Here is a 25,405-nt window from a genome sequence, read left to right on the forward strand (position 1 = left end):
ATTTTTCACAACACACAGAAGCTATCTTAGATTTGTTTTGTGGCAAACAAAAGGATGCTGAAATGAGAGCACTCAAATCCAAAACTTTCTGTTTATTTCTGGGCAGAAACACATGCTACTCACCTCTGCACAACCCAGTCATTCACCTTCCCTGATGTTAGAGAATCTCTGCGGCCAGCTCCACTACTCTCACCTCATGGCAACTCAGCTTTCTGCCTACCACGCTGTTGTATCAGCTACCACAGGTACAACAGGTATTACAGCTGGAGCAGGCATTATTATGCCACCAGATCCTTCTTAATGACCACGTCTGTCTCAAGACACCCAAAGCCCCCGCACAACTTCCCTTACCCAGGCTCTGTCTTAGCCCAGACCCTGCACACTCCTTCCAACAGGAACGCAGGGCAGGCCGCCGCCGAGCCAGCGGCCGCAGCTCCAGCCTCGCAGCGGGCACAAGGGATCCAGGGCCCCATGTTGCCTCCGCAGGGGCAGCTGCCGCCCCTCACAGGAACCCGGTACCAACCGCCGGGCTCCCACCACCACCACCACCGAGGCCACAGCCATCACGGGGCCCATCCACCACCACAGCCCTGCACCCACCACCCCACGGCCCCCCCCCCATCGCCTCCACGAGTGCCAACAACCACCGCGGCCCCTCTCCCCCTCCCCGCTGCCCCAGGGCCGTTCGCCGCCACAAGCGCCGGCCGCCCCCTCAGTGGCCGAGCTACCACCTCAGGCCCGAACCGCCCCTGGAGCCCGCCACAGCGCCTCAGCCCGCCCTTCCTCCTCACCTCGAGGGCCCATTGGCCGGCCAGAGCAGTCAGTCACAACTCAGGCTCCGCCCCTCCCCGCAAGGCAAGTGCCGACACCCGCTCCCACCCCCCCCCCCCCCCCCCCCCCCCCCACGCAACATCCTCTTCCTTCCCTTCCCGCGCCCTCAGGTGGCTCGCGCCCTCCCCCCCGCGCGGCGCGGCGCGAGCCCCCTTCGCGGCCTTCCGCCGGAGCCCCGCCCCCTCGCCTGCCCTCACCCAGGTGTGTGCGTGCTGCGTCACCCCCTCCCACGCGCACGGGGCGTGCTGGCGTCGTCGCCCTTCCGTGCGCTGCGCGTCACCGCTCCCGGCCTGGCGCGCGGCGGCGGCGGCGGCGGCCGGACGGTTCGCTCGCGGCGCCTCGGGGCTCGCTCCTCGCTCCTCCTCCTCCGGCGGCGGCGCGCGCCCGTTCGCCCGTTCCCCTCCGCTCCCGGCTGCGGCCACGCGGCACCGCCCGAGCGGGGCGGCGGCGGCGGCGGACTCGCGGGTGGCCGGCCGGCCGCGCGCGGCCTGGTGCGCGCGGCGGATCCCGCGGCTCGCGTAGCGCGGCGCCCCGGGCTGCCTGAGGTGAGGCCCGGCCGGCTCGGGCGAGGCGAGGCGGGGCGGGGCGCGGGGGTGGGGAAGCGCCGCTTCTCCTCGCCGCCGCCGCCATGAGCGTGGAGGCGTACGGCCCCAGCTCGCAGACCCTCACTTCCTGGACACCGAGGAGGCCGAGCTGCTCGGCGCCGACACGCAGGGCTCTGAGTTCGAGTTCACCGACTTCACTCTCCCCAGCCAGACCCAGACCCCGCCCGGGCCCGGGCAGGCGGGGCCGGGACAGGGCCAAGGGCCCCCCGGAGCGGGGCAGGGCCCGCCGGGACCATCGAAGCGCAGGTGAGTCCGCGGCCGGAGGCGGGGTGCGCGTTGCGGGGGGCGGAGGGGGGGTCAGGGCGTCTCCGCCGCCCCCCCCCGGTGGGGTGTGCCGGAAGGGGCGGCGGGCCCGGCCGTGGGGCCGACGAGGGGAAGCCCTGGGCGGGCTGTGAGGTTGGGCGCGAGCTGCTCGCCCGCCCGGCGGAGGGGAGGCTGCGGCTCCGGAGCGGGGCCGCCCGCTGCCGGCGCACCGCGGGCCCCGGGCAGGCAGCGGAGGGGCGGCCGGGCGCTGCGCTGCTGCCCGGGGAACACCGGGAGAGCGCGCCTGAGGGTGAACCGTGCGGCCGGTTGTCCGCTGGTAAAGCCGGCAGACTCTGCGGCTTGTGTCGTGACAGTCGTGTCACTTCTCGGTGCGATATTGAAGCGAGAAACCAGAAACGCTTCTGGATGTGCTTTCAGGTTCTTGTCCTCTGATGCGAATGTGGCTGTAGGTGGTATTTGGGGATCAAAAGCTGAGTGCTGTGGAAGTTCAGTACCACTTCCTTTAATTTCTTTCTAGGACTAAGAGCAGAATGTGCTTCTAATTATTATTTAATTTCTTCGCTGCCTTTCTGCTGCGCGGTTGCCAGCCTGTTTGTTTGGGATTTGTATGGGAGTGACAGCTGATACGGCCTGAGATTCAAGTTCACAGGGCTGGTTACTTGTAGCTAAAAAGCAGATGAGATTTTTTTTTTTTCATATAGCCTGTTGATGGTCCGTTCTAATGGCAATTAATTAGTATTATTTAACAATTCATAAGAGTGAAAGAAAATAGGTAATTAGGGTTCTGTGCTCACAAGTGAAGAAGTGTTGCAAATGAAGATAGTACCTGTCACTGTGCTACATCTTCCAGTAGCCTTCCAGTACTTAAAGGGGGCCTACAGGAAAGCTGGAGAGGGACTTTTTACAAGGGCATGTAGTGATAGGACACGGGGTAATGGCTTTAAACTGAAAAAGGGGAGATTTAGATTGGTATAAGGAAGAAATTTTTCACTCTGGGGATGATGAGGCACTTGCACAGGTTTCCAGAGAAGCTGTGACTGCCCCATCCCTGGCAGTGTTCAAGGCCAGGTTGGATGAGGCTTTGGGCAACCTGGTGTAGTGGAGGGTGTCCCTGCCCATGGCAGGGGGGTTGGAACGAGATGATCTTTGAGGTCCCTTCCAACCCAAACCATTCCATGATTCTGTCTGCCTGTGTCTGTAGTAAAAAAAGAAAGCCTGGAGAGCTTTTCCATGTTTTTTAAAAAGTCAGACTTTTCTCTTTATAAAGATCATGGAATATTCTGCTAAGCTTCATTACATCTAGATAAATTTTCTTGCGGTCCTGTTACTGGAGTTAATGTTTGTGAATTGTCCACATTCTAAAGGATGAGTTTGAAGAGGAGTTGAAACGCTTTAGATGAGTTTTTCATCCCGAACCAAACGCAGTTGGAGGAGCTTGATTTCTCCTTTGACTTGCAAACCCGGATGTGTCGGGTCTGTAGATGGTAGAGCTGTGGAAGCAGAAGTGAAGTGAGAGCAGGATGGCACATCCAGACACTGAGAACCTGCAGTGTGCAGCGCGAGGCCGAAGGTGCTGTCATCCTGCCCGAGCTGGATCGGGTTTATCCCGGGACAAATTGAATGCCTGCCTTGTGCTCGAGAGCCTTCAGCATACAACTGGGTGTAGCTGCTGCGCAGCGACTTGCTCCAGGTTGGTGCGTTTCTGAGGCAGAATTAGAGAAGTGCCCCTGTGGGCTGTTCGTTTGTTTTCTCTTTGCTCATAGCTTTTGAGTTGTGGGGTTAGTAGACTTTGTCCAGTTTGAGCATTGAAATATCAGGATTATGAAGTAGTAGTAGTAAAATTGTGTCTGTGTACACTCAGTCTGTACATTAATTGATTAAAGGGACAGTTTTAATCTGAGTTCTTAAAGCTTTAATGGGTTGTGACTGTTACAGAACTCACAGTAGAGAATATGTGGCCAGAAGAAGAAAAACACCCCAAAATAAGCCTCATAAGCTAAAAGACTAGATGAGAGGATTAATCAGCCCTTTTTTGTCTAAACACGTTTGAAAAGCCTTTGAAGTAAAAGAAAAAAAAAATTTGGAGAGCACATTCAGGTACTAGTATGTCTATAACCATCCATCCTCGCAAGACGGAAGGGATTTTTTTTTCTATACTGAGTGTGTTTATGATGTTTCTGCAAACTCTTGCCGTCATCCTCATTTTGACTGTAGAAATGTAGGTTGGGTGGGGGGGGGGGGGGGGGGGGGGGGGGGTGGAGGGAAGGGACCTGTTGCAGAACTCCTCTCAGAACTGTAGTAAGTGGAGTGTCTTCCTGAGCTGAAGTACAGCAAAACCCAGATCCTCAAATCTGTTTAGACTTGTGTGTTCCAACGGTCTCATGAGCGATAAGATCAGAAATTATGTGGTGTTTTTAAGATTCTGGGGAAAATTTTGGTGCCTTCAACAAGTAATTTACGCTTGTTAGGTCTTCTGGCAGGGAACATCATAAATGATAACTCCTAAGGGCCAAAATTGATCACATGTGTTTTACTTAGTTAAATGTTGTCACTGTAGTTATAATTAAAACTATTTGAATAAATAATTCTTATTTGGAGCTGATAAACATTGGAGGTATCTACTTTTACTCTGCTGCTTCATGTTCTGGTATCTTTTCCGGTCCTCATCTTTTAAAAGATTAGTTGAGCAATACAGAGCGCCTAATTTCTTAAGAAAATGTGATTGATTTAGCCAGTCTAGAAGAGCTTCCTTTCCCAACGTATATTTAACTAATAGTTTAAGAGGATGTTGTTACAACTGATTAGTGTCCAACTGACGAAAGATAGCAAGAGGTTAGTAGCACAGTTTCCTCTCCAGAAAACTTTATTTCCATTGTTTGCATGTAATTAAAATCAGACACGTTAATAGGTTTTCTAAATATTTTAAGATGAATTCTCATTTCTGCCTTATTTTCTCACTCTTCCAGGTAAGGAGTGAGCTGTGATGGCAGGAAGGTCTTGTGCTCGACGGGTCTGGGACGGGCAAGGCACATGGTGCTACTGTGTTTGCTCAGTTGGAGCAAGCGGCTGAAGGAGGCTGAGTCAAACTGTTAGATTTTTGGATTTAATTTCCAGTTGTAGCAATGACTTTTCGTTTAGCAGAAGGACTTACTCCTTGTTGCTCGGGTCCCTGTCTGGAGTCAGAGCTTGCTCCACACCACCGTGGGGGTGAATGTTCTCAGCAATATCCCCTTGTTTCAAAGGGAAAGTAAATCAGTGGAAGGGGTTATAATAAGGTCAGTAAATACTCTACAGCTTTAATGTGAGGAACGTACCAACAACAAATAGTTGGGTTATCCATGCAAGTCCTAAAATGTGTGGGTTTTTTGTAAAGTGTGAGGGGAAAATGACCTGAATCGGGACAGTGTGACTGGGTGTGCTGTGGCTCTGTGCTGGGTTGGGGTGCATTGCCACGGTTCAGGACCGCAGTCTTGTAACGAGAGTGCTCTTGTAGCAAAACACCTGCTGAGCTGTGATTATTTCTCTTGGCACAGCTTGAAATGCACCACTTTAAAGCAGAACTGTGTTCAGTGCATGCAGCTGCATCCACCTGTGGATCTCCTGCTCGCGTGGGTGGGCTGCGTTGGCCAGAAGCACCGTGAGAAATGGGGATGGTCATATTCTGGTCCTGCTGATCTGGGGCTTCGCTCACGTGGTTGGTAGAAGCCATCACATAAATTACATCATTTGGTTTGCTGTTCTGTAACTTGGTTCCCTGGACCTTTACTGTTATCTCTCAAACAGCATTTCAGAGACCAGCGAAGGAGCCAGGGAGGGACCAGCACCTCAGGGATAGTTTCAGACTGTTGTAGCTGTTCAACTTGCTGTGCCAGAAGTTTCAGTCAACGCTTTTAAAATGGAGAATCCCCCCCCACTCCCTTATACAACAGTTGATGGTGCCAGACTTTAATAGTATGCACATAGGCTAACATCCCAGTAGGGTGTAGAACAATAGTTGAGTCACTTCCTCGCTGTGTGCCTGCCAAGGCCTCTACTCGCTGCCGGATTCTCCTAGTACCAGGTGACATCATTCCTGCCCGACTCCGAAAGGGTCGGAGCTCCCGGGGGTGACTGTCCCTGTCCCCTGGTGCAGCGGGACGGGTAGCGTGCAGTTGTTGGGGTTTCTTGGTTTGCTGCCTTAAAAAAAGCTTCATGATTTTATTACCATTCAGCAGTCCAGTTTTCTATGAGCACCCTAAAAAAAAAAAAAAAGATTAACTTGTCAACTGATGTGTGTAATGGTGTATTATGGTTCTTTGGAATGGAGTGATAGGAATGCACCTGTGATTGCCTGGTATTGGTGTTTGTGTTCTAAAACCCGGATAGCTTACTGACTGACCATGGAACAGGTGGTATTCCAGAGCCCTGAGTTACCTTCATACTTTGTAAAGTGGCACTATTGGTTTAAAGTGGATATTTATCTTCAGACATCTGTGGAGATGCTGTGAGCTGGTCGGATTTGGCTTCATCACACCAATGGGCTGTTACATGCTGCAGCAGTTTGTTTCAGTTTCTTCCTTTTTTTCTGCTGCTGGCGGCTCCTCTTGGCTGATTCTTTCTACTAAAAGCCAGTTCTTGGAGGTGACATCCATAAAAAGTCACACTGTTTAGACTGTGTTTTGCAAACACACCTCATTTCGTTTGAAGATAATGAGACAAAGCTGTTGTTCCTTACTGCTGAGGGCACATGTGAAGTGGCTTGCACTTATTTTTAAATTAACTCTTGCAATTGGCTGTTAAATTTTAATGTGCAATACTGAAACTAGTTGGCATGGAATCGAAATGAGACTTTGGGAGAAGTTTGGTTTGCTTATGAGTTATAGCTTTAAAAAGCTACAGCAACTATTCTTATTAGATTTCTTTTAATAAGATTTAGTGGTGTTCTCACTGTGGACAGCGTTTTCATCTCTTGTCAGAGAATTAAGTTACAGATACCAGATAAATTGCATTAAATGTCTAAGTGCAAGAGTTATTAAAATACTGTATTGATCGACAAAGGCCTTGAGTGATTCTTGTGCTCCCATTTATTAGCTAGTTAAAATTTTCAGAAATAAATCTCGACTTGTCTAACCCAATACCTTTAAAAACATGGAGGGGTTTCAGTACAGCTGATGGTTTTGCTCCGATAGCACTCATCCCACATGTTTGGTTAATTTGTGCTGATCATTGCAATCAATGGTGTCCCCTTCCCACCTTTTTCCACTCAAAGGTGCTTGTCTCTTCTCAGGTTTTAGTGAGATCTTGGCTAAACAAGTCAAAGAATCAAGTGATTGAGTGAACAAAGTTTGGGGGGGTGTGGATCTATGGGGGTTCTTGACAGCATCGTGTGAAGGTGCTGAGCTCCCCACGGCCGCCAGTCTGGAGAGGTGCAGCAGTGGGATCGAACCAGGAGCCCTGAAGCTCCCACGGGTTCCAGTCTGGAGAGGTGCAGCAGTGGGATCAAACCAGGAGCCCTGTAAGGCCCAAGGGGCAGCAGCTGTGCAGCCGTGCCGAGATCTGGTTTGTGACACCCACGCTCCCTGATGCTCCTTCCTGGTGGAAAACTGTGCTCAGTATTGCCAAAAAGGAGTTGTTTTTGACGTGAGGAGGACTTGATGCGTAAAAGTTGCTGACGCAGCACCAAACGCCGCAGAACGTCGTGGTTCTGGCAGTCGGTGTGTTGGCAGTGGAAGCAGAGCACACCTGGTGTGCTGTGTTGGCACACTTGTGCTCTGAAGTGCATTGCTCTGGAAGCTGGAGCTGCATTCCTAGTTTTGATGGACTTTCATGGATTTCTTGGATAGCTTAGGCCTCATTTTTAAAATGAAATCATATCATAGCTAAAACAAATTCAAAGTAACACGATACTGACCGCCCTACCAGGTGTATTTTGCGGGTATGGTTGGTTGATTCGGTGTGTAACGTGGTTAGTACATCTCGACCAAATAACTCTCTGGGGAGCTAGATGCTGCTGAAAACCAGTTTATGTTATTTCTTGCACTATTTTAGGTTGTTGGTTACCTGCTCTTTATTGTCCCAGCATCGTGAAGTTGTACTTTTGATATCTTGTGGGTGGGGGGCGAAACATTGATTGGTAGATTGGGAACAGCAGAACTAGGTGGGGGAAAGCCTTAGGCATTAGAGATCCTATTTTCGGGTAGATTCCTGGAGTAAAATGAAGGATGGAAAAACTTTTGATACTGGTGGAATTGTTTAAGTGGAATTTTGTGTGTTTTGTAAGACTGTATGGAAAAATGTAATCTGCAGAAAAGCCATCTCCTTTTGTTAACTTTTTTCTACTTACCAGTTGGAGTTTAAATAATCCTGTAAAATAGGAGCTAATGAAGCAAGTATTGATTATATAACTGCTATGAAACTGTTTCAGCTCTTAATTCTTCTTTCCATTTGAGATTTTCTAAATTAAACACGAGTTTTTGCTTCGAGGAGCAGCGATTACTGTCCTTGGCTGTATGTTTTGGAATCTATTTTAATTGTGCAAGTCAAGCACTCACCTCGTGTTTCAGGTTAATGGGCCCGATGGCATTCTACAGAACGGAGCTGTGGATGACAATGTGGCTAAAACCAGCCAGCTTCTGGCAGAGTTGAATTTTGAAGAAGATGAAGAAGATACCTATTACACAAAGGATCTTCCTGTGCATGCTTGCAGGTAAGACCTGATCTTTGTCCCAGGCTTGTTATTTCCAGAGGGCAGGAGCACTTTATGCAAATGAAAAGTGTATGATTCTATGATTTTTGGATTTTGAGAGCAACTCTTGAAGATGGGCACATACTGGTAGGAAAATGGTGCCCTCTGGTGAGCTCCTGTGTATCTGTGCAGCTGCCATGTCCAGTGTGTCTTTGACCTTTCTTGAGAAATAGAATGGTAAGCCAGCCAAGGGTTGGTACTGGTGGGAAGTGTTAACATGCTTGTGGTTCAGACCAGAAGGTTAGCTCGTGTTTGATACTTTCACTGACACTCGTGTTCCCTAATCTTCACTTCCTGTTATTTTTGTACACTGCTAGGTAGTTTACATCTTGTATTAATTTTTCCTATAAGCAAGTACCCAATGGCTTAACTGGTTTTCCATTTTTAATTCCAGTTACTGTGGTATCCATGACCCTGCTTGTGTGGTTTACTGTAACACCAGCAAAAAGTGGTTCTGTAACGGGCGTGGAAATACATCTGGCAGGTAAAGGGTCAAATGGTGGAAATAATAATGATAATCTTGGTTTAGAGTGTGTTTGTTTGAAGTGGTGTGATGGCTGTGACTCACGTTCTGGTGAGAATCAAAGTCTAGTGACTTAAACGTGAACCTCCAGCCTCCTCTTTGGCTTTTCCGCCGTTAGCGACTTAGACCTCCGCCTCAGCGTAACTCGGGTGACTTCACGGAAGTGAGTTTGCTGCTGCTTCCCCATCCTGTGTTCCTGCAGAGCACAGAGAACTTGACCTACGGAGCTTTGAGAGGCTTCTTTCAATTATCAGTAACATAAAAGAGGGTTTTTTACACATTTCCTATTCTTTCATACTCCTTACTTCAAGCATTCATGCCCTGAGAAAACATTGAAACTGTCTTAGCAGTATCTTTGCGTGGAGGAAGGAGCAAGATCTGACCAATGTCTGTCACAGTGTAAATAGACTTTGTGTCTTTTTGATGTGTTAAGTTAGGACTAAATCTGGTTTTCCTGTTAACTTCGTATAAATGTATGTCCTCTCTGGTTTCAGCCACATCGTTAATCATCTTGTGAGAGCGAAGTGCAAAGAGGTGACTCTCCATAAAGATGGACCTCTAGGAGAGACTGTCTTGGAGTGTTATAACTGTGGATGTCGTAATGTGTTTCTCCTTGGCTTTATTCCAGCTAAGGCAGACTCCGTGGTTGTTTTGCTGTGCAGGTGAGAGAATGCCTTTGTTGGCATGTTTGTGTCAAGTCTGTTGCATAACCTTGTTTCCAAAGGGCAAGGCTTGCTTTCATTTTGTACCAAAATATATTTTATACCCTAATTTGCCACTCTCTCTCCTTTAAATGGTCATATAGACTTCACTAATGCATTATCTCTTGCATATAATTAAAGCAGCATTCTATGATGCTGGGCAAGTGTCTTAGTTCTACAGAAAAGGGTTTTCTCAAATGAAGCAGTCCTTAATGGAAGAAAAGTTTTTCGTGTTTTTTTTAGGAAAAATCCTGTGATTTTTCAGATTTGGAAGAGTAACAGATCAGTTGAGGGAAATACTCTGAAGCCCTACTGGAGTAGTGACTGTTCCCCAGCATGTTTTTCTGTCAACTCGTAGAATTGTTTGAAGACAGCAGTAAATCAGAACCTGTCAGAGATCAATTTCTATCAGAAACAATAATTTTATAACTGCATGTATTTTAGTTAAATGCTGTCACTTACCACGTATTTGACAGTAGAAGGAGTGTTTCTACAAAATGAGTTCTATTTGTTTAAATGACAGATGGAAAATAATCCTGAGTATTTTCTGATATATGTGTGCATAATCTTAGTGGACTGTAACCACTTTCAAAGGTGAGTGTGTCCTATTTAATATTTTAGATGCTGAAATTTTCAGTTCTAGAAGCACCCAAGAAATACTACTTAGGATACTGAGCCTTCCCAGTGTTGAAATAGCAAATACAGGAACTAAAAAGTAATTGGCCCAACAGGCTAGGGTGGTTTTGTTTTTTTTTTCCTTTTAACTGAGACACTGGAGTTGTTTTAAAAGTGTCATAAACCTATTTTTACACTCCACACGGCAGACTTTTTCTTACACCTGTCTAATTTAATAATTTTTTTCAATGTTTTGGTTGTGCAGGCAGCCATGTGCCAGTCAGAGCAGTTTAAAGGATATTAATTGGGACAGTTCGCAGTGGCAGCCTCTTATCCAAGATCGTTGTTTCCTTTCATGGCTGGTAAAGATTCCATCTGAACAGGAACAGTTGAGAGCACGTCAGATCACAGCTCAACAGATTAACAAACTGGAAGAACTTTGGAAGGTATGTGCTGCTTTTATATCTTACCCAGTGCTAATTTGGGGGTTTTTATGAAGGAGGGACAAGACTTTTAGCAATTGTATAAGACAGGGAACATACTTAAATCACATAAGGTTTAAATCTTGTGGATTTGACAAGCGATGCAACTGGGCATTGATCAAAGGATTTAGGAAATTATCTAGCAAAGCAAAGCAGGAATGTTTCATCCTTAGATTCTTCAGCTCTGTTTAAGTGACACTGTCAGGCAATCAAAATAAAAACCAAAAACCAACTTTCCTTCCCCATAGGAAGTCTTTCACTTGCTTCTGCTTTACATGATGACTACTAGCTGAGTAGGGAACTGTAGTTTGCACTTGGTGTTCAGTTGCTGATTTTTGAGAGGTTTTTCTGTACGTCCTTAATGCATAACAAACCTGACTGGATGCGAGTGAGAATGGCTTAATGTCTTGGTGCAGTTTTAACAGGTTGTTATACCTTGGTATAACTTCTAGTAGTAGTAAAACACAGTATTATCAGTCGTGTTGCGCAGTGAGAGATTGTCACTTGTTTGTGCTTAAAACTTCAACACAAAATGCTTGTGCTTTAAATTCTAGGAAAATCCATCTGCGACCCTTGAGGACTTAGAAAAGCCTGGTGTCGATGAAGAGCCACAGCATGTCCTGCTTAGATATGAAGATGCTTATCAATACCAAAATATATTTGGTCCTCTAGTCAAGCTCGAGGCAGACTATGACAAGAAACTCAAGGAGTCTCAGGTAATAGGCTTGACACGTGCCTGCTTGAGGGGACTTCTGCCCAGTTCTCTAATATCAAACACATGGTCACTGTTAACAGTGTAGAAGGAAGGCTGAAGTGAAAGAAATGTCAGTACTATTACTGTTCTTACAGTCCTACTACATCATAGTAATCATAGTAGTAATGGTGATGTATGATAGCAGGGAGAGGGAAAAAATCCTCAGACTGAGTTTTTAAAAAAGAGCTTGACACACTTTGGAGCTTCCAACTTTTCTGTGTTCGGAGTTTCTTTCCAAGAACCACATTCTCTTGTAGAACTACAGCTTGGCTGCCTCCTTTTGTTGTCCTCATAACCTGCAGTTACCTTTGTCAGCCACTTTCCAGTCAAACTTGACTTATGAGGTCATGCAAGCACTTAAGGAACCTTTCAAAGGTGAGAGGAGAGAATAATGCAGGTGGTGATTAGGACTTTGTTTCTCATTAACTAAGTCTTTTGTAGAACAGAATTGTCTTCTGCAGATGAAACTGCAGCAAACTCAGTCCATAAGAATAAATACAGATATTTGTCTACGGTGACATCGGAACAGCAAGTTTTGTATTTCTCTACTGTTTTGAAGTACAGTACGGTGAGGACTGTGGTAGTTGGCAAACAGCTCTTGAAGAACATAACAGATGCCTTTTCTTTACCATTAGACCCAAGATAACATCACAGTCAGATGGGACCTGGGCTTGAACAAGAAAAGAATTGCTTATTTCACTCTGCCAAAGACTGATTCAGGTAAGGACAGCTTGATAGAATGTTTTGTCTGTTTTTTTTTTAATGCCTGGTGAATACCATCAGTCTTTAAAGTACTGTGATGCTCTGGCCTGGGATATAAGATAGTCTGAGAGTATTTTTTCCTTCCTTTGCAGATATGCGTCTTATGCAAGGAGATGAGATCTGCTTGAGGTATAAAGGAGACCTGGCCCCTTTATGGAAAGGAATTGGTCATGTTATCAAAGTTCCTGATAGTATCCTTTACTTAGTGAACCTTCAGGAAGGCTTAATTGGAGGTCAAAGTCTTTCTGAGAAATCAGTACATGTGTACAAAATTAATTTTGAGATAATTTTAATTTGTCATGGGGATCTGCTAAAAAAAGATCAAAATTGGGAAAAATAAAATTCAAATTTTTGCTATAGATTACTACTTAACGAGGTTCTACAGATTATGGTGATGAGATAGCCATTGAGCTGAGGAGCAGCGTTGGAGCGCCTGTGGAAGTTACTCATAACTTCCAAGTGGATTTTGTGTGGAAATCTACTTCGTTTGACAGGTATTGAGAAACCACTTCCAGACTTGGCAGATAACACGTGCAGTTGGCGTATATATTTTCCTTTACCTTCAGTGGGAATTTTTGGACAAGAAAAGCCGTGTTATTTCATGACACTAGCAATCAGGAGTATCTATCAAGTCTCTGAACATGTGACATCTACTGTGTAGAGCAAGAGGCCTCACTTTTATTGGAAACTTCATCTGAATGCCATCACTGACAATTTTTAGCCTTTTGAGGGCACACTTAAGGTTTGTGGCAAATACATAAACCAAAGAGGGAAAACTTACCTTATGTTTAGTAATACTTGGAATTAAACAAACAAACCAACAAACAATTTTAACAAAAACAGGTTTGTAGTTCAGCTTCCTGAACACGCTCTGTCATGAAGTGCTCTGAGTTTAGTTGGGCCTCCTAAACTTGGAATTGCTTCAGCTGAAATTTCAAGGCGTTGGAATCAGCTGTGAGGGGTCTGTATGGCATTTTCTAAGATAGGATTTTGTTATCCTGAAAGAGATACACTGAGTACAGATTTTCTCCAAATCTTGCACCTAAAATTACAACTGCAAATTCTGTCAAAAGCTCTTGTTTCTCTACAGATTTCTTCTGGTTATAATGCTTTCTAGTATTCACATGGGGAGAAACAAGATCTGCATTGTTAAGTCTTAATTTTTGTCTCTTAATTCTGTTAGTAAGTGCTCCATGTTGTTATCTTTTCCCAAGGTATACTTCAATTTGTGCATGATATCTGATTAACCTTTGTGTAGGAGACTTGTGGATAGTTTTATCTGAGGTCACACAGATTTTTTTTTTTTTCCTGTCCTTCCCCCGTTTCAGAATGCAGAGTGCTTTAAAAACATTCGCTGTGGATGAGACTTCCGTGTCTGGGTACATCTATCACAAACTGTTAGGTCATGAGGTAGAAGATGTAATTATTAAATGCCAGTTGCCAAAGCGCTTTACAGCACAAGGACTTCCTGATCTCAACCATTCTCAGGTAATCTCATCTCCTTTTCTTATACATGCAAAGAATGTGATAAAGGATTTATCAATAGAGGTTGGATGACTTCAGCTTCTACGTGTCGAATGCTAAATAGCAGTAAAATTTTTTTATAGGTTTATGCTGTGAAGACTGTCCTGCAGCGTCCTCTGAGCCTTATTCAGGGTCCCCCTGGTACTGGAAAAACAGTGACATCAGCCACAATTGTCTATCATCTGGCTAGACAGGGCAATGGGTAAGATCTGTTCTCTATAAATCTTTGAGGTTACCTATTAATGGTCAAAGAATCAACTTGACTTTAAACATTAAAATAATTTGTATCATTGAACTAGAAAGGCTTTCTAGAAGTATATTATTCTAGAAAGACTTGTGCTTTTTTCAGAAAATATTCTTCCTCAGCATAGTTTTAGGGGACATATGTTGTAACACAATTCTGGTTTCGTTACGAGTCTTGTGGGTAAAATTTTACAGCTCAGTGAGACTTACTTTTTCTTCATCTTTTTTCAAGGCCTGTGTTGGTCTGTGCTCCGAGTAATATAGCTGTTGACCAGTTGACTGAGAAGATCCATCAAACTGGCCTGAAAGTGGTTCGTCTGTGTGCTAAAAGTCGTGAGGCAATTGACTCTCCTGTTTCCTTCTTGGCATTGCACAACCAGATCAGAAACATGGATAGGTGAGAAATGGTTGAAGGGGGCAGGGGAACCCGAGAAGTGTTGTGATGGACACACCTGATTAACTGTCTAATGATGACAACCTGTGTTTGCTTGACGTGGTGACTTTTTTGGTTCCATACATGTGCTGTACTTAACTTTTACCCATGAGTTCCACTGTAATCCTACAAAGTTGTTAATTAGGCCATAAAGCAAAATTCTTTTTTTTTTTTTAGCATGCCAGAGCTTCAAAAACTGCAGCAGCTTAAAGATGAAACTGGAGAACTGTCATCTGCTGATGAGAAACGTTACCGTGCGCTGAAACGAACAGCAGAGCGTGAATTGCTTATGGTAAAGTTCCACTGGCTCTAGGAGCTTAAATAACTGCCTTCTGCTGCTTGAGGCTTCGTTGCAGCTTGCTGGTGGAGATCAGAGTACAGTTTAACTTTTGGGGGGATTCCTGGAATGGTACTGAATGCTCTTCCATGTAGAAATACCATCTATTGATGTCCTACTTGATGAATTTCAGTTGTATTTCTGTCTCAGAATGCAGATGTGATCTGTTGCACGTGTGTGGGAGCTGGTGATCCAAGACTTGCAAAAATGCAGTTCCGCTCCATTCTGATCGATGAGAGCACACAGGCTACTGAGCCAGAGTGCATGGTGCCAGTCGTCCTGGGAGCAAAACAGGTAGGAGCCTTTGGATTTTGGTGAAGAAAACAGAGTTTATAAATAAAGTAAGTAGCATCAAGCAGTAACGTTCACAGTGTAGGTGCATAAGGATACAAAATCCTTTCCTTTCATGGAAGGCACTTCCATAATATTGATATAAATTATTTTGTTTTGTCTTAATCCTGTTAGTTGTCTGTTTCCGTGGCATAATCTTTGCCTGGAACATGTTGGTCCTGTTGGAACAGTCTGGAGACTAAGATTTTTATTTGATCACCTGAATGGCTGGTTGACACTAAAGGTTTATAAGCCTTAGACTAGATCCGAAGCTTATTACAAATCAGACTAATTCCTAATCTGTTTTCTAGCAGAATATTGCTGCTGTTTCTAGCTATTGGGCAAGTTTCAGAAAATAAAAACTTAGATATCTACAAACTTCCTTTTCCACAGCTTATTCTTGTGGGTGACCACTGCCAGCTGGGTCCTGTGGTGATGTGTAAGAAAGCTGCCAAGGCTGGCCTGTCCCAGTCTCTCTTCGAGAGGCTCGTGGTGCTGGGGATTCGTCCGATCCGCCTGCAAGTGCAGTATCGCATGCATCCTGCGCTCAGTGCGTTCCCATCCAATATCTTCTACGAGGGTTCGCTCCAGAATGGCGTGACTGCAGGTAGGCAGGACACTGCTTGTGCAAACTGCTTCCTTTTCCATTCATTAAGGATCAAAGGAAGGATTCTTTAATCTAGATGAGGTTTTTCTAGTACATTCACTTAAAAAGAGAATGCCACTGCACTTAGTTTTGAGTCTTTAGGGTGCTTTGATATGAAAGTGAGTGTTCTTGCTAGTAAAGCAGTGCTGACACTTTTTCCTTATTGTTTTTGTGCTCTTCAGCGGACCGTGTGAAAAAAGGGTTTGATTTCCAGTGGCCACAGCCAGATAAGCCGATGTTTTTCTATGTTACACAAGGACAGGAGGAAATCGCCAGCTCAGGCACCTCTTACTTAAACAGGTAAACAAAAATCAACACTGAGACATAAACTTACACTGGGACAAAGTATTTTTAATTATCTCAAATGTAAGGGAGATTGTGAATGAATCTGTTAATAATCCCGTGCCATCCCTTGGAGCCAGTCACAATGAATGAAGTCAAGGGAACGTGCAGTGTACAGTTCCCACTGCGAACCAAATACTTCAGCATTTCTCTGTCCTTCAAAATCTGCAACAAAATTGGTAGTATTGTGTACTCCCAGTAACTCGTGGTGCCTTGCTAGGTGAGTAAGGGCGTAACAGCTAAATCAAGGCTTGTGTGCTGCCTTCAAGGATAGTACAGGCTGAGCCACACTTCAGAGCTGATTTGCCCCAGGCTCCCTTTACAGTAAATGAAGAGAAAAAGGCATCTGCAGTGGGAGCAGTTCAGATCTTGAGTTGGAATTGTTCGGTGGAGGTGCATGTTTTCCTCCACTGGTAGTATAAGGAGCATGGGACAATTTAATGCCTGATTTGTGAGACGAATTTGGGCCAGCAGTAAACTGACTGCTGTTACAGCAGGAAATGCTGATCAAGTCACATTTCAAAGCCAGAATTCCCTTAGCTCCTGAAGCAGAGTCCTGAGTCATAGATCTTGGTGCAGGTGTGAAAGGGATGGGATTTTAATTCTTTTTTTCTATCCTTTTTTCCTGCACATTCCAACTTCTTTTTCAAAGAGTGAACTTCACATGTTTTGCTCCTCTTGGTCGTATGCATTTGTTCATGTGCCTGGAAGGGAAACCAGACCAACTTCTGAAAAATATCTGCTGTGATATTTTTAATCTGTCTGTTTCGTGAACAGCATGTGCAGGACTGCTGAATGCGGCAAGCCAGACTGTGCACAAACAAGTGGCACAATAGTTGGCTGACAGGGAGATTGGCATTAAAAACATTCTATATTTAAAACTTTAAGATAAAGCAGCTGAAGGATCCGTTTGCACAGCAGGCTGGAACGTTTTTAATGATCTCACTCAAAGTACATGTGTATGTTTGACTCCACTAAGAACTTCCATTTCAACATGATAGCCACCAATGAATTTTGCTAGTCCAGGAAGTGTAGTCATGTAGTTCTGAGATGGTGTAAGGAGACATTTCTGTATCAGAGACCTTTTTTCGAGATGCTGGCTTTTGCCTGTATTCTTCTGACTTGAGAATACCTATGCATGGCCTAAATCAAAAGGTGATAGTGGTGAATATTCCTACAAAGCTTAAGCTGAATCAATCGCAGCGCTCAAGCGATGCAGCATGAAGTTGATCTTCCTGAAGTAGCCTTTCTGACAAAAGGGTAGCACAGTGTATGTGTTTGAGATTTTTAGACTCATTAACCTGCAAAAAGCTAGATCTAATGCCTTGATTCTCCTTAGATAAGCAAATCTGTCTTTCTAGGACGGAAGCTGCCAATGTGGAGAAGATAACTACAAAGCTGTTGAAAGCTGGTGCCAAACCAGATCAGATTGGCATCATTACTCCTTACGAAGGTCAACGGTCCTATCTGGTGCAGTACATGCAGTTCAGTGGTTCCTTGCACACAAAGCTCTACCAGGTACGGAGTCGCTGTGCAAATGAGAACACTGGAATGCAGAGAATCTAAAAAAGTCAGATATTGTGAAACTTCACAATATTTTCAGTTTTAGTCTGGCTTCTTAGGCGCCAGTCTGTGTTTTTCTTTAGTGATTTTTTTTGGTTGTTTTTTTAGTTGATTGTGGTTAAAATAGACCAAAGAGAAGAGTTAGGAGGTATCAAACGCCAGTAAGTGTCAGGGGAGCAGTTGGCCAGATAAAAGAGAGAGCCTGTAAAGGTCTCTGTTGAAAGGAAGGCTTCGATGAGTCCATCCTCTGAGGACTCATTGAGGTGGAGAAGGGAGAGGCAATTAGTGCTTCAGCTGTGGAAAAGCTTCAGTCAGCTTGTGTCTGAGATAAAAGCATCAAGCCAGGAGACGTGCAGGAAGCCAAGCTCCATAAATTCTGATGGTCACACTATTTATTTGCTTGGGAATATGTCCTCCCATCAGTGGAACTCCTCTACCAAACATTAAGATTTGTTGCTACAAACAAGGCAGTTGTACGTTTAATATAGTCTGTTTTGCAATATTGAGAACTTGGTCAGTGTTCTCACTGAAGGAAAACTTGGTGGAAATACTCTTACTTCTGCCAGGAATGATCTGTCCCTCTGATTCAGGTTTCTTGGTAGCTGAGAGCAGCAGTGCTAATTTGGAGCTGTCTTACTACAAGGTTTTGGAATAGTCAGAAGTCTTTTTGGCAACATACCTAGAAAAGGGATGCTTTCCGTAGTGCAAATGCCAGTTTTGGGGAAATATGAGAATTATAAAGCAGTGAACCTAAAAGTAATTTGTCCAAAACTGAGACTCTGTGTTCTCCTTTAGGGAAACTATTTAGTGACCAGTGGAATTATCAAATCATTTGTCATTACAAAAATAACATTTTTGTCAAATGATGGGAACTGCCACTGCACAGCCAACACATTTTGTAATGCCTGTTGGTAGCATAACTGTTTTGCACTGTGCTTCCGTGATTTACATGTTTTCCTCTGTTCCAGGAAGTGGAAATTGCAAGCGTGGACGCCTTCCAGGGACGAGAGAAGGACTTTATTATCCTTTCTTGTGTGAGGGCCAATGAACACCAAGGAATAGGGTTTCTGAATGACCCCAGGCGTCTTAATGTAGCTCTTACAAGAGCAAGGTAAAGTAAAACTGGGCATGTTTTTTATCTATTCCAGAGACTTAATTCATTCTGCTAAAGCATCGATGCAGTCTGACTAACAGAAGATCTGTAGCAGGCCCATTCCCCACCCCACCTTGTTCAAGGGACCCTTGAGTGGTTTCCACATTCCCTACAATTTACAAGAGCAATCTCAGCCTAATCCATGTTACCATTTGGCATCAGCAGTTTGTGGAAGCTGCCACGTCGTTCCCCTTTGTTTGCAGGACACAACTCCTTCTCTCCATCTGCTTCTTTATCCCTTTCAGCAACCATTTTTTACCATTTTGCTTCTCTTAATGGTTTTGTTTACTGAGAAGGGTGATTTGGAATTAGTGCTGTGTTGGTTGGCTTCCTTGGTTTCTGCAAGCTTTCAAACCAAGACAATGTGGTGGTTGGTCGAGCACGCCGATGTCTTTGGCAAGCCTGCAGAAGGAAGCTTGTGATTATTGAGAAACTGTCTGCAGCAATCTCCCTTCAAGTGTTTTGTCATACTGCAGAAATCATCTGCTGTAAACAAAACAATTGCCTCAAGGTCTCCTACACCTACTTGTCATGGGCTTCTGTTAAATACTTTGATTTACTGCCAAAGAAACTGACTTTGAGGCTGTTGTGACACTAACATGTAAGATGGCTTTGTTTTTAGACAGAGGTCATCTTAATTTCTGTTTGCTGTTGGACAGGTATGGAGTAATCATAGTTGGGAACCCAAAAGCACTGTCTAAACAACCACTTTGGAATCACCTGCTGAACTACTACAAGGAGCAGAAGGTCCTGGTGGAGGGGCCGCTGAACAACCTCCGGGAAAGCCTTATGCAGTTCAGCAAGCCCCGGAAACTCGTCAATACCATCAACCCAGTGAGTTGACCTCTCCTGTCTCTCAGATGTTTGTGGCATGAAGCAGTTGGGGGTCGATGGATCCGTTATAAGTGGATGGAATAAACAGTCGCCCACGTACCCTCACACACCCATGACTTTCCGTTCTTGTTGTCTGGCTTAGTGCAGTGTGATCCAGGTACATTGCTTCAGCTCTTTCTGAGCTGAGCGTTGCAGGAAAACCTTTTTGGTGCTTTCTTTGTATTTATTTACTGCAAAATTCCATGAGGGGGTAATTTCTGAGATGAATGAAACATCAAGTAACTGTTTTGTGTAGAAGCAGCAAGCTCCTAGGCACGTGCACTTGATAGCACTGTACTTACAAAGCTTGCAGGTTGAGGGTTATACTTAGTCCCTTAACATGAGATAAGTAGTCTCTTGGGGGGTGTGGAGCTTGTCAACCATCCTGGAAGGACAGTGGTAGGAATAGAACAAGGGAAAAACTATCAGCAAAACCTCAAAATTAACTGGAAAGTCATCAGGTGTTCCCCAGTTTGAGATAGAATTTGCCTGTAGAATCTTATTTTTTTTTTCCCCTTGTTGTCATGACGTAGTTGAAATGATAGTTGGATGTTTTCCGTCTGTTAGAACTAGTTGGTTTCCTCAGCACTTGTAAAGTACACACCATCCGTGGAGACTTTCTGGATTTTTACTCAAAATAACTCACACTGAAGCTGCAGTGCAAAGTTTTCTATGCGAAGGCTTCGTCTAACTCCTGTAACGCTTCCAGGGTGCCCGTTTCATGACTACTGCCATGTATGACGCACGCGAGGCTATTATTCCAGGATCTGTCTATGACCGGAGCAGTCAAGGTAAAGGAGGCTGTCAAAATTAACCCCTTTAGAGATCCTCCCTCCCTCCCCCCAGCCAGTGCTTGGGGTATGGTGTCTCACAGACTTCAAACTTTTAGATGTTTTAAGAGCCACTACAGAAAAACACAGAATTTAAGAACTGAGAATGTTCATGATGTGCCTGGATTTTGCTCGCTGTATGTAGAAGCTCTGCAGACATCAAGTTAGACTGCAGGGGCAAGTGAAAAATGAGGGGAAAGGGAGCGTGTGTGTGTGTAAGGATTTTGGGAATCTTGGATGGTGCTGTAGTGACTGCGTAGGGATGAACATGTGTTAGATGAGTGTCTGAAATTTTCAAGTGGAATAAATGATGAAGAAGAAATATTGGTGGTTCTTGGCAGTGGTGGGCTTTTCAATTTCGGGTTCTGATTTATCCTACTCACAAGTCCTCCTGTTACTGTTAAAAGCAGGAATATGAATTGTTTTTTTAAATATTCGGGATGCCCGAACTCACAGTGGCTTTTCCTCCCCTCCCCAGGGCGCCCATCCAACATGTACTTCCAAACCCACGACCAGATCGGGATGATTAGTGCTGGCCCCAGCCACGTCACTGCCATGAACATTCCTATCCCTTTCAACCTCGTGATGCCACCGATGCCACCGCCGGGATACTTTGGCCAGGCTAACGGACCCGCCGCAGGTACGGGGCAAGGGTGGGATCGTACAAAATCCACATTTTTAGGTCTGAAGTGGGAGAATGGTTTTTGCTACTCTTGCAGCAGCGCTGGTGAGAGTAGATGACGGTGTCCTTCAGCACTAAATCTGTTTGTGTGTGTAAGACTTCTCACTGTTAGTTGGAATAAACGTTTTTCCAGGACGTGGGGCGCCAAAAGGAAAGACTGGTCGTGGTGGGCGCCAGAAAAATCGTTTTGGGATTCCTGGAACTAGTCAGTCAAACCTTCCGAATAGTCAAGCGAGCCAAGATGTGGTGTCCCAGCCTTTCTCCCAGGGTCCACTGACTCAGGGGTACATCTCCATGAGTCAGCCATCACAGATGAGTCAGCCTGGGCTCTCCCAACCAGAATTATCACAGGTAAGTAGAATTTGGTGTATAGTCTGCTCTTTCTCCTGGGTTTTACGTCGGATCTGTGTGCACGCATGTCCTTGTTTCCTAGCACTGAGGAAAATGGAAACTAAAACTGTTTTCGTTGGTGGACTCTAAGCACCCTCAGGCATTTTACTTTCTGTGAAATGCTGCATGTGTAGATTTGAACTTGAGCCTTAATTTTTTGACCTGCTTGCCTGTTTGACAGCCAGCTATTGCAAAAAATTCTGTATTTATAAAAATGCTACAGCAAAAAGAGTAGGTTTAAAAAAAAAAAAAAAATCACAAAAAAAACCCCACACAACAAAACAACAAACCTCTCGGGCTTTATGATACCTTGGCTGCCAGGTATTCTGCTGTGTAAGGGAGCACTGGAGCTTGATGTCATGAGTGAGAAGCTTAACACACACTTTCATTTTCAGGACAGTTACCTTGGTGATGAGTTTAAATCTCAGATCGACGTGGCGCTGTCACAGGACTCTACTTACCAGGGTGAACGTGCGTATCAACACGGCGGAGTGACGGGACTGTCACAGTACTAGAGTGTAAGACCCTGGAGGTTCACTCCTCTGCTCCTTGCTCCCTGATTTAAGTTCATGAACACAGTGTTTGTCTTCGGAGTGACATCCCTAACGCAACGTTCCTTTTGCTTTCAGGTTGAGGAAGAAGAGCTAAGCTTGTGTGGAGCTTAGTTCATCAGCATTTTATTCTGGGTAATAAAAAAAATAAAATAAAATGGATACCTGTTTTCCACTGCTAAAACTGAAGCACCACTGTGTGAGAGCAACAGGAGAAAGAAACCAACCAACGGAGAGGAGAGAGAGAGAGAGAAAGGAGCGCGCGAGAGAGCCCACTGCTAGCTCACTGAGACAAGGAGACTGACCGGAGAGGAGAGAGAGCACCGAAGGACTGGCTGGCGCCTCACTGGGGGGGCAACTCACCCTGGAATGAGTGGTCAGCCCAGTCCCTGCTCCCCCAGTCCAACACGCTCGAGAGAAGGGCCTTAAGCAGGTTTCACTTCATTCCACACTTCTCTTTGCGAGCAGGGCATTACTTTTCAGAGCAGATGGGGAGAGGAAAACCCTCATCTCAGAGTTGTTCTCGTTTTAAAGGGGTACTATATTTTAGCAGTAACTGTTTACATTTTAGAAGCAGAGTGTCTGAGAGAGAGAGGGAGAGTTCCTGACTAAGTGACAGCAAAGCCAAGCAGAAATCCAGCGGAACGTAGCTGATGCTCAACTCTGAGATGCAGGTTTTGTTGTCCAACGCTGGCTCTGAAATCCTAGTGTCATCGTGTCGCCCACATTCTGAACGGGTCTTTCGTGACAGGGTGGTTTTAAAGAGATTCTTTCAAAGGAGCGCTGAATTTTTAGAAGTTTGTCTCTGAATTCTTAGTGGTGGACCTGGGAGATCCTTGTTCTGAGAAGCTTACAAAAAGTTTAAACCAAAACTAAATTAGAGCACCAACCTTGAGAACTTTCAGTGTGATTTAAAGTTGCAGCAATCAGCCTCTTCTTCCTACATTGGATAGCAGTTAGAGTGGAAGGAGCCTGCGCGCTCGAGCAGGAGGAGGGTTTCGAAGTGTTTTCCGTATGCTTTAATTGGCTACTGTCTGGACTCTACTCTGTGAAAAACAAGCCTTTCTGTAAGATGAACTTTGCGCTTGAAAGGGGATGGGTTCCTGTGCCCTTCGGCCCTGGAGGAAAGATGCTGACAGGCCTGCTTTACTCCTCCCTCAGACCTGGGGAAGAAGTAGTGGAAACTGGGGATTATATTGGTTTCGAAGCAAAGACTCTACAATGTTACCGAAGCAGGTTGGCAAAATGGACAAAGCAGGCAGTTGTGGGAAGGTGGCCTCTGGTAGCTGGGTATAATTAGAGATACTGGGTTAGGCTTTTGTGGGGCTTCTTCGGTGACTAACGCAGATGGCCGAAAGATTCAGGTGTTGAAAACCAAACCCGGAGCCTATTTTTCAGGTAGCGGACGCGGCTGTGCCATCAATGCTGGCTCGAGAAATAGCTGGAAGTCAAAACTGGTAACAGCACTTCAGAGAAGCCATCCAATTTCTAAGTTGTACCCATGTCTTAAATAAGTCATATGGGAACACTGGGAGCGTTTTATTTGTGTCTAAACCTTTTTAGAAACAGCGCAGAGAGTTTAAAATTCCTACAGACCCATTTTTATCGGATCCCTAAATTAGACTAACCTCTACCTCCCAATTGGCAAAGATCAGTAGAGTGTGATTCACCAACGTAGGTGTTTTTAAAGTTTGAATTAAGTTAGCTTTATACTCAAAGGGCTCCAAGTGTTTCTAGTCTTTTTTTTGGGGGAACTCAAAATACCTCTCATATGAATGTACTTAAATGACATAAACCCCACTTTTTGTACCTGGGGGGGAAAAGCCCTTTCATTACTGTCCTTTCTGTAGATCGTTGACCCGCTTTCATGACCTGTATTTGCTGTAGTTTTCCAAGAGTGTCTCTCCCCCAGCGCAGACCTGGTGTAAGCGTACCCACGAACCGTGAGTAGCGTGCACACGAACATGGAACAGGTGTTCAAAATTTTCGTTCGGTCCTGCAGCGAACATAGTTCGAGAACTGCAAAAGAAACTTGCCAGAAGTGGAAAAAAAAACCCATTCTTTTCTCATAAAAAGCCTCCAGAGTTTAGACTTCTAAAACGTGAAAGAATGGAGACACAGGCCACCTTCCTTCCTTGTACGATGGACTGTTTTATTTATTAACATTGCCGAAGGGCTTTTTAATTTTTTTTTTTCCTTCTGTAGGCTGCGTAGTTGCATAGACTTTTCCGATAGGTTGAAGCTGTAACCCTCTGTGCAATGCAATCCATTGAGTAACGTAACCCCCTCCTCTCCCCTCACCCCCTTTATCTCACTGCTGGGAATGTTTGCCTCTGCTTTGTGCTGGTTTTTTCCTTTGTAGCAGTTAACTCTGAGTTTTATAAATCCAGACATCAGTGCTAGCACGGTGTTAACTCTTTTTTGATTTTGTCTCAGTTTGTTTTAAACCTGTTTGTCATCAATAAAATATTAATAAACAGCTCTTGCATTCAAGGTGGCCGCTAACTTTCAATGCTGAAACCATGCAACATTCATTAAAACTTTAGTCTGATTGTATAAACTTCAAGTTTATTACTTTTTTTTTTAAACACAGACTAGTACAAAAGTGTGGGGTGTGCACAGCGTACAGGGGTAAGCAAATGAACTGTGGAAACTCTGTTAATTGCCCTGGCTTTGGGGTGGGGGAGCTGCAGGAGGTACCCAGGCTGGTTCTAGAGGTGCCCAGTCCAGCCTGGAGCTTTCCCCGGCGCTGCAGTAGGCATGGAAATGGTGTTTACCTGTGTTGGAGGTGGTCGCTCAGCAAAGCTGGGCCTGGCACTGGTCCTGGCACCTGAGATGACCCGGGCTGCCCCAGGAATGGCTCCGTGTCTGCTGGAATGGAGCTTGGGTGCTGAGGCCTGGCCTTGGCACCACCCTGTGTTACTCCAGGGCTGTCTCTGTGTCTGGTCATGGCCATGACCCACCTCACCCCCCTCCCCAGACTTAGTGCTCAGATGGGGTGGCAGAGGGGGACAGTAACCAGGTCAGCTGAGCCCTTCAGCCCCTCATCTGCCCCAGCACAGGTACCAAAAAACCTCGTAGGTAAAGGTTCTCTTAATCCTGCCTGTCTTAAGGTTGGAAGAAACGGCTCCTGCTTGCTTTAGTGAAGTCCTACTTGAAGCCCTTAGAACATGTCAGTGCTGGGAATGGTTTTGGAACAGCTGGAGCGATGTGGGGCTGACCCACCCTGCAACTCAGCGCTGTCAAG

At 45.3% G+C, this 25,405-nt stretch overlaps 1 protein-coding gene across 1 annotated transcript; it reads left to right on the plus strand.

Moving 5' to 3' along the window:
• The first annotated feature begins 1,439 nt into the window (after window positions 1-1,439).
• On the plus strand, window positions 1,440-24,651 carry UPF1 (UPF1 RNA helicase and ATPase). The gene is given in 25 exon segments (XM_086627595.1): window positions 1,440-1,496; window positions 1,499-1,682; window positions 8,224-8,385; window positions 8,819-8,908; window positions 9,442-9,609; window positions 10,529-10,709; window positions 11,300-11,461; window positions 12,135-12,219; window positions 12,354-12,452; window positions 12,638-12,755; window positions 13,590-13,749; window positions 13,869-13,987; window positions 14,261-14,425; window positions 14,639-14,753; window positions 14,949-15,092; window positions 15,522-15,735; window positions 15,957-16,074; window positions 17,478-17,634; window positions 18,648-18,790; window positions 19,492-19,666; window positions 20,415-20,496; window positions 21,014-21,175; window positions 21,351-21,568; window positions 22,003-22,125; window positions 22,237-24,651. Coding segments are annotated over 24 exon segments (3,378 nt in total). The 5' UTR covers window positions 1,440-1,459; the 3' UTR covers window positions 22,123-22,125; window positions 22,237-24,651.
• The last annotated feature ends 754 nt before the right edge of the window (window positions 24,652-25,405 follow it).

Source organism: Tauraco erythrolophus, chromosome 28, assembly GCF_009769465.1.
Source record: "Tauraco erythrolophus isolate bTauEry1 chromosome 28, bTauEry1.pri, whole genome shotgun sequence".
NCBI classification, from domain to species: Eukaryota; Metazoa; Chordata; class Aves; order Musophagiformes; family Musophagidae; genus Tauraco; species Tauraco erythrolophus.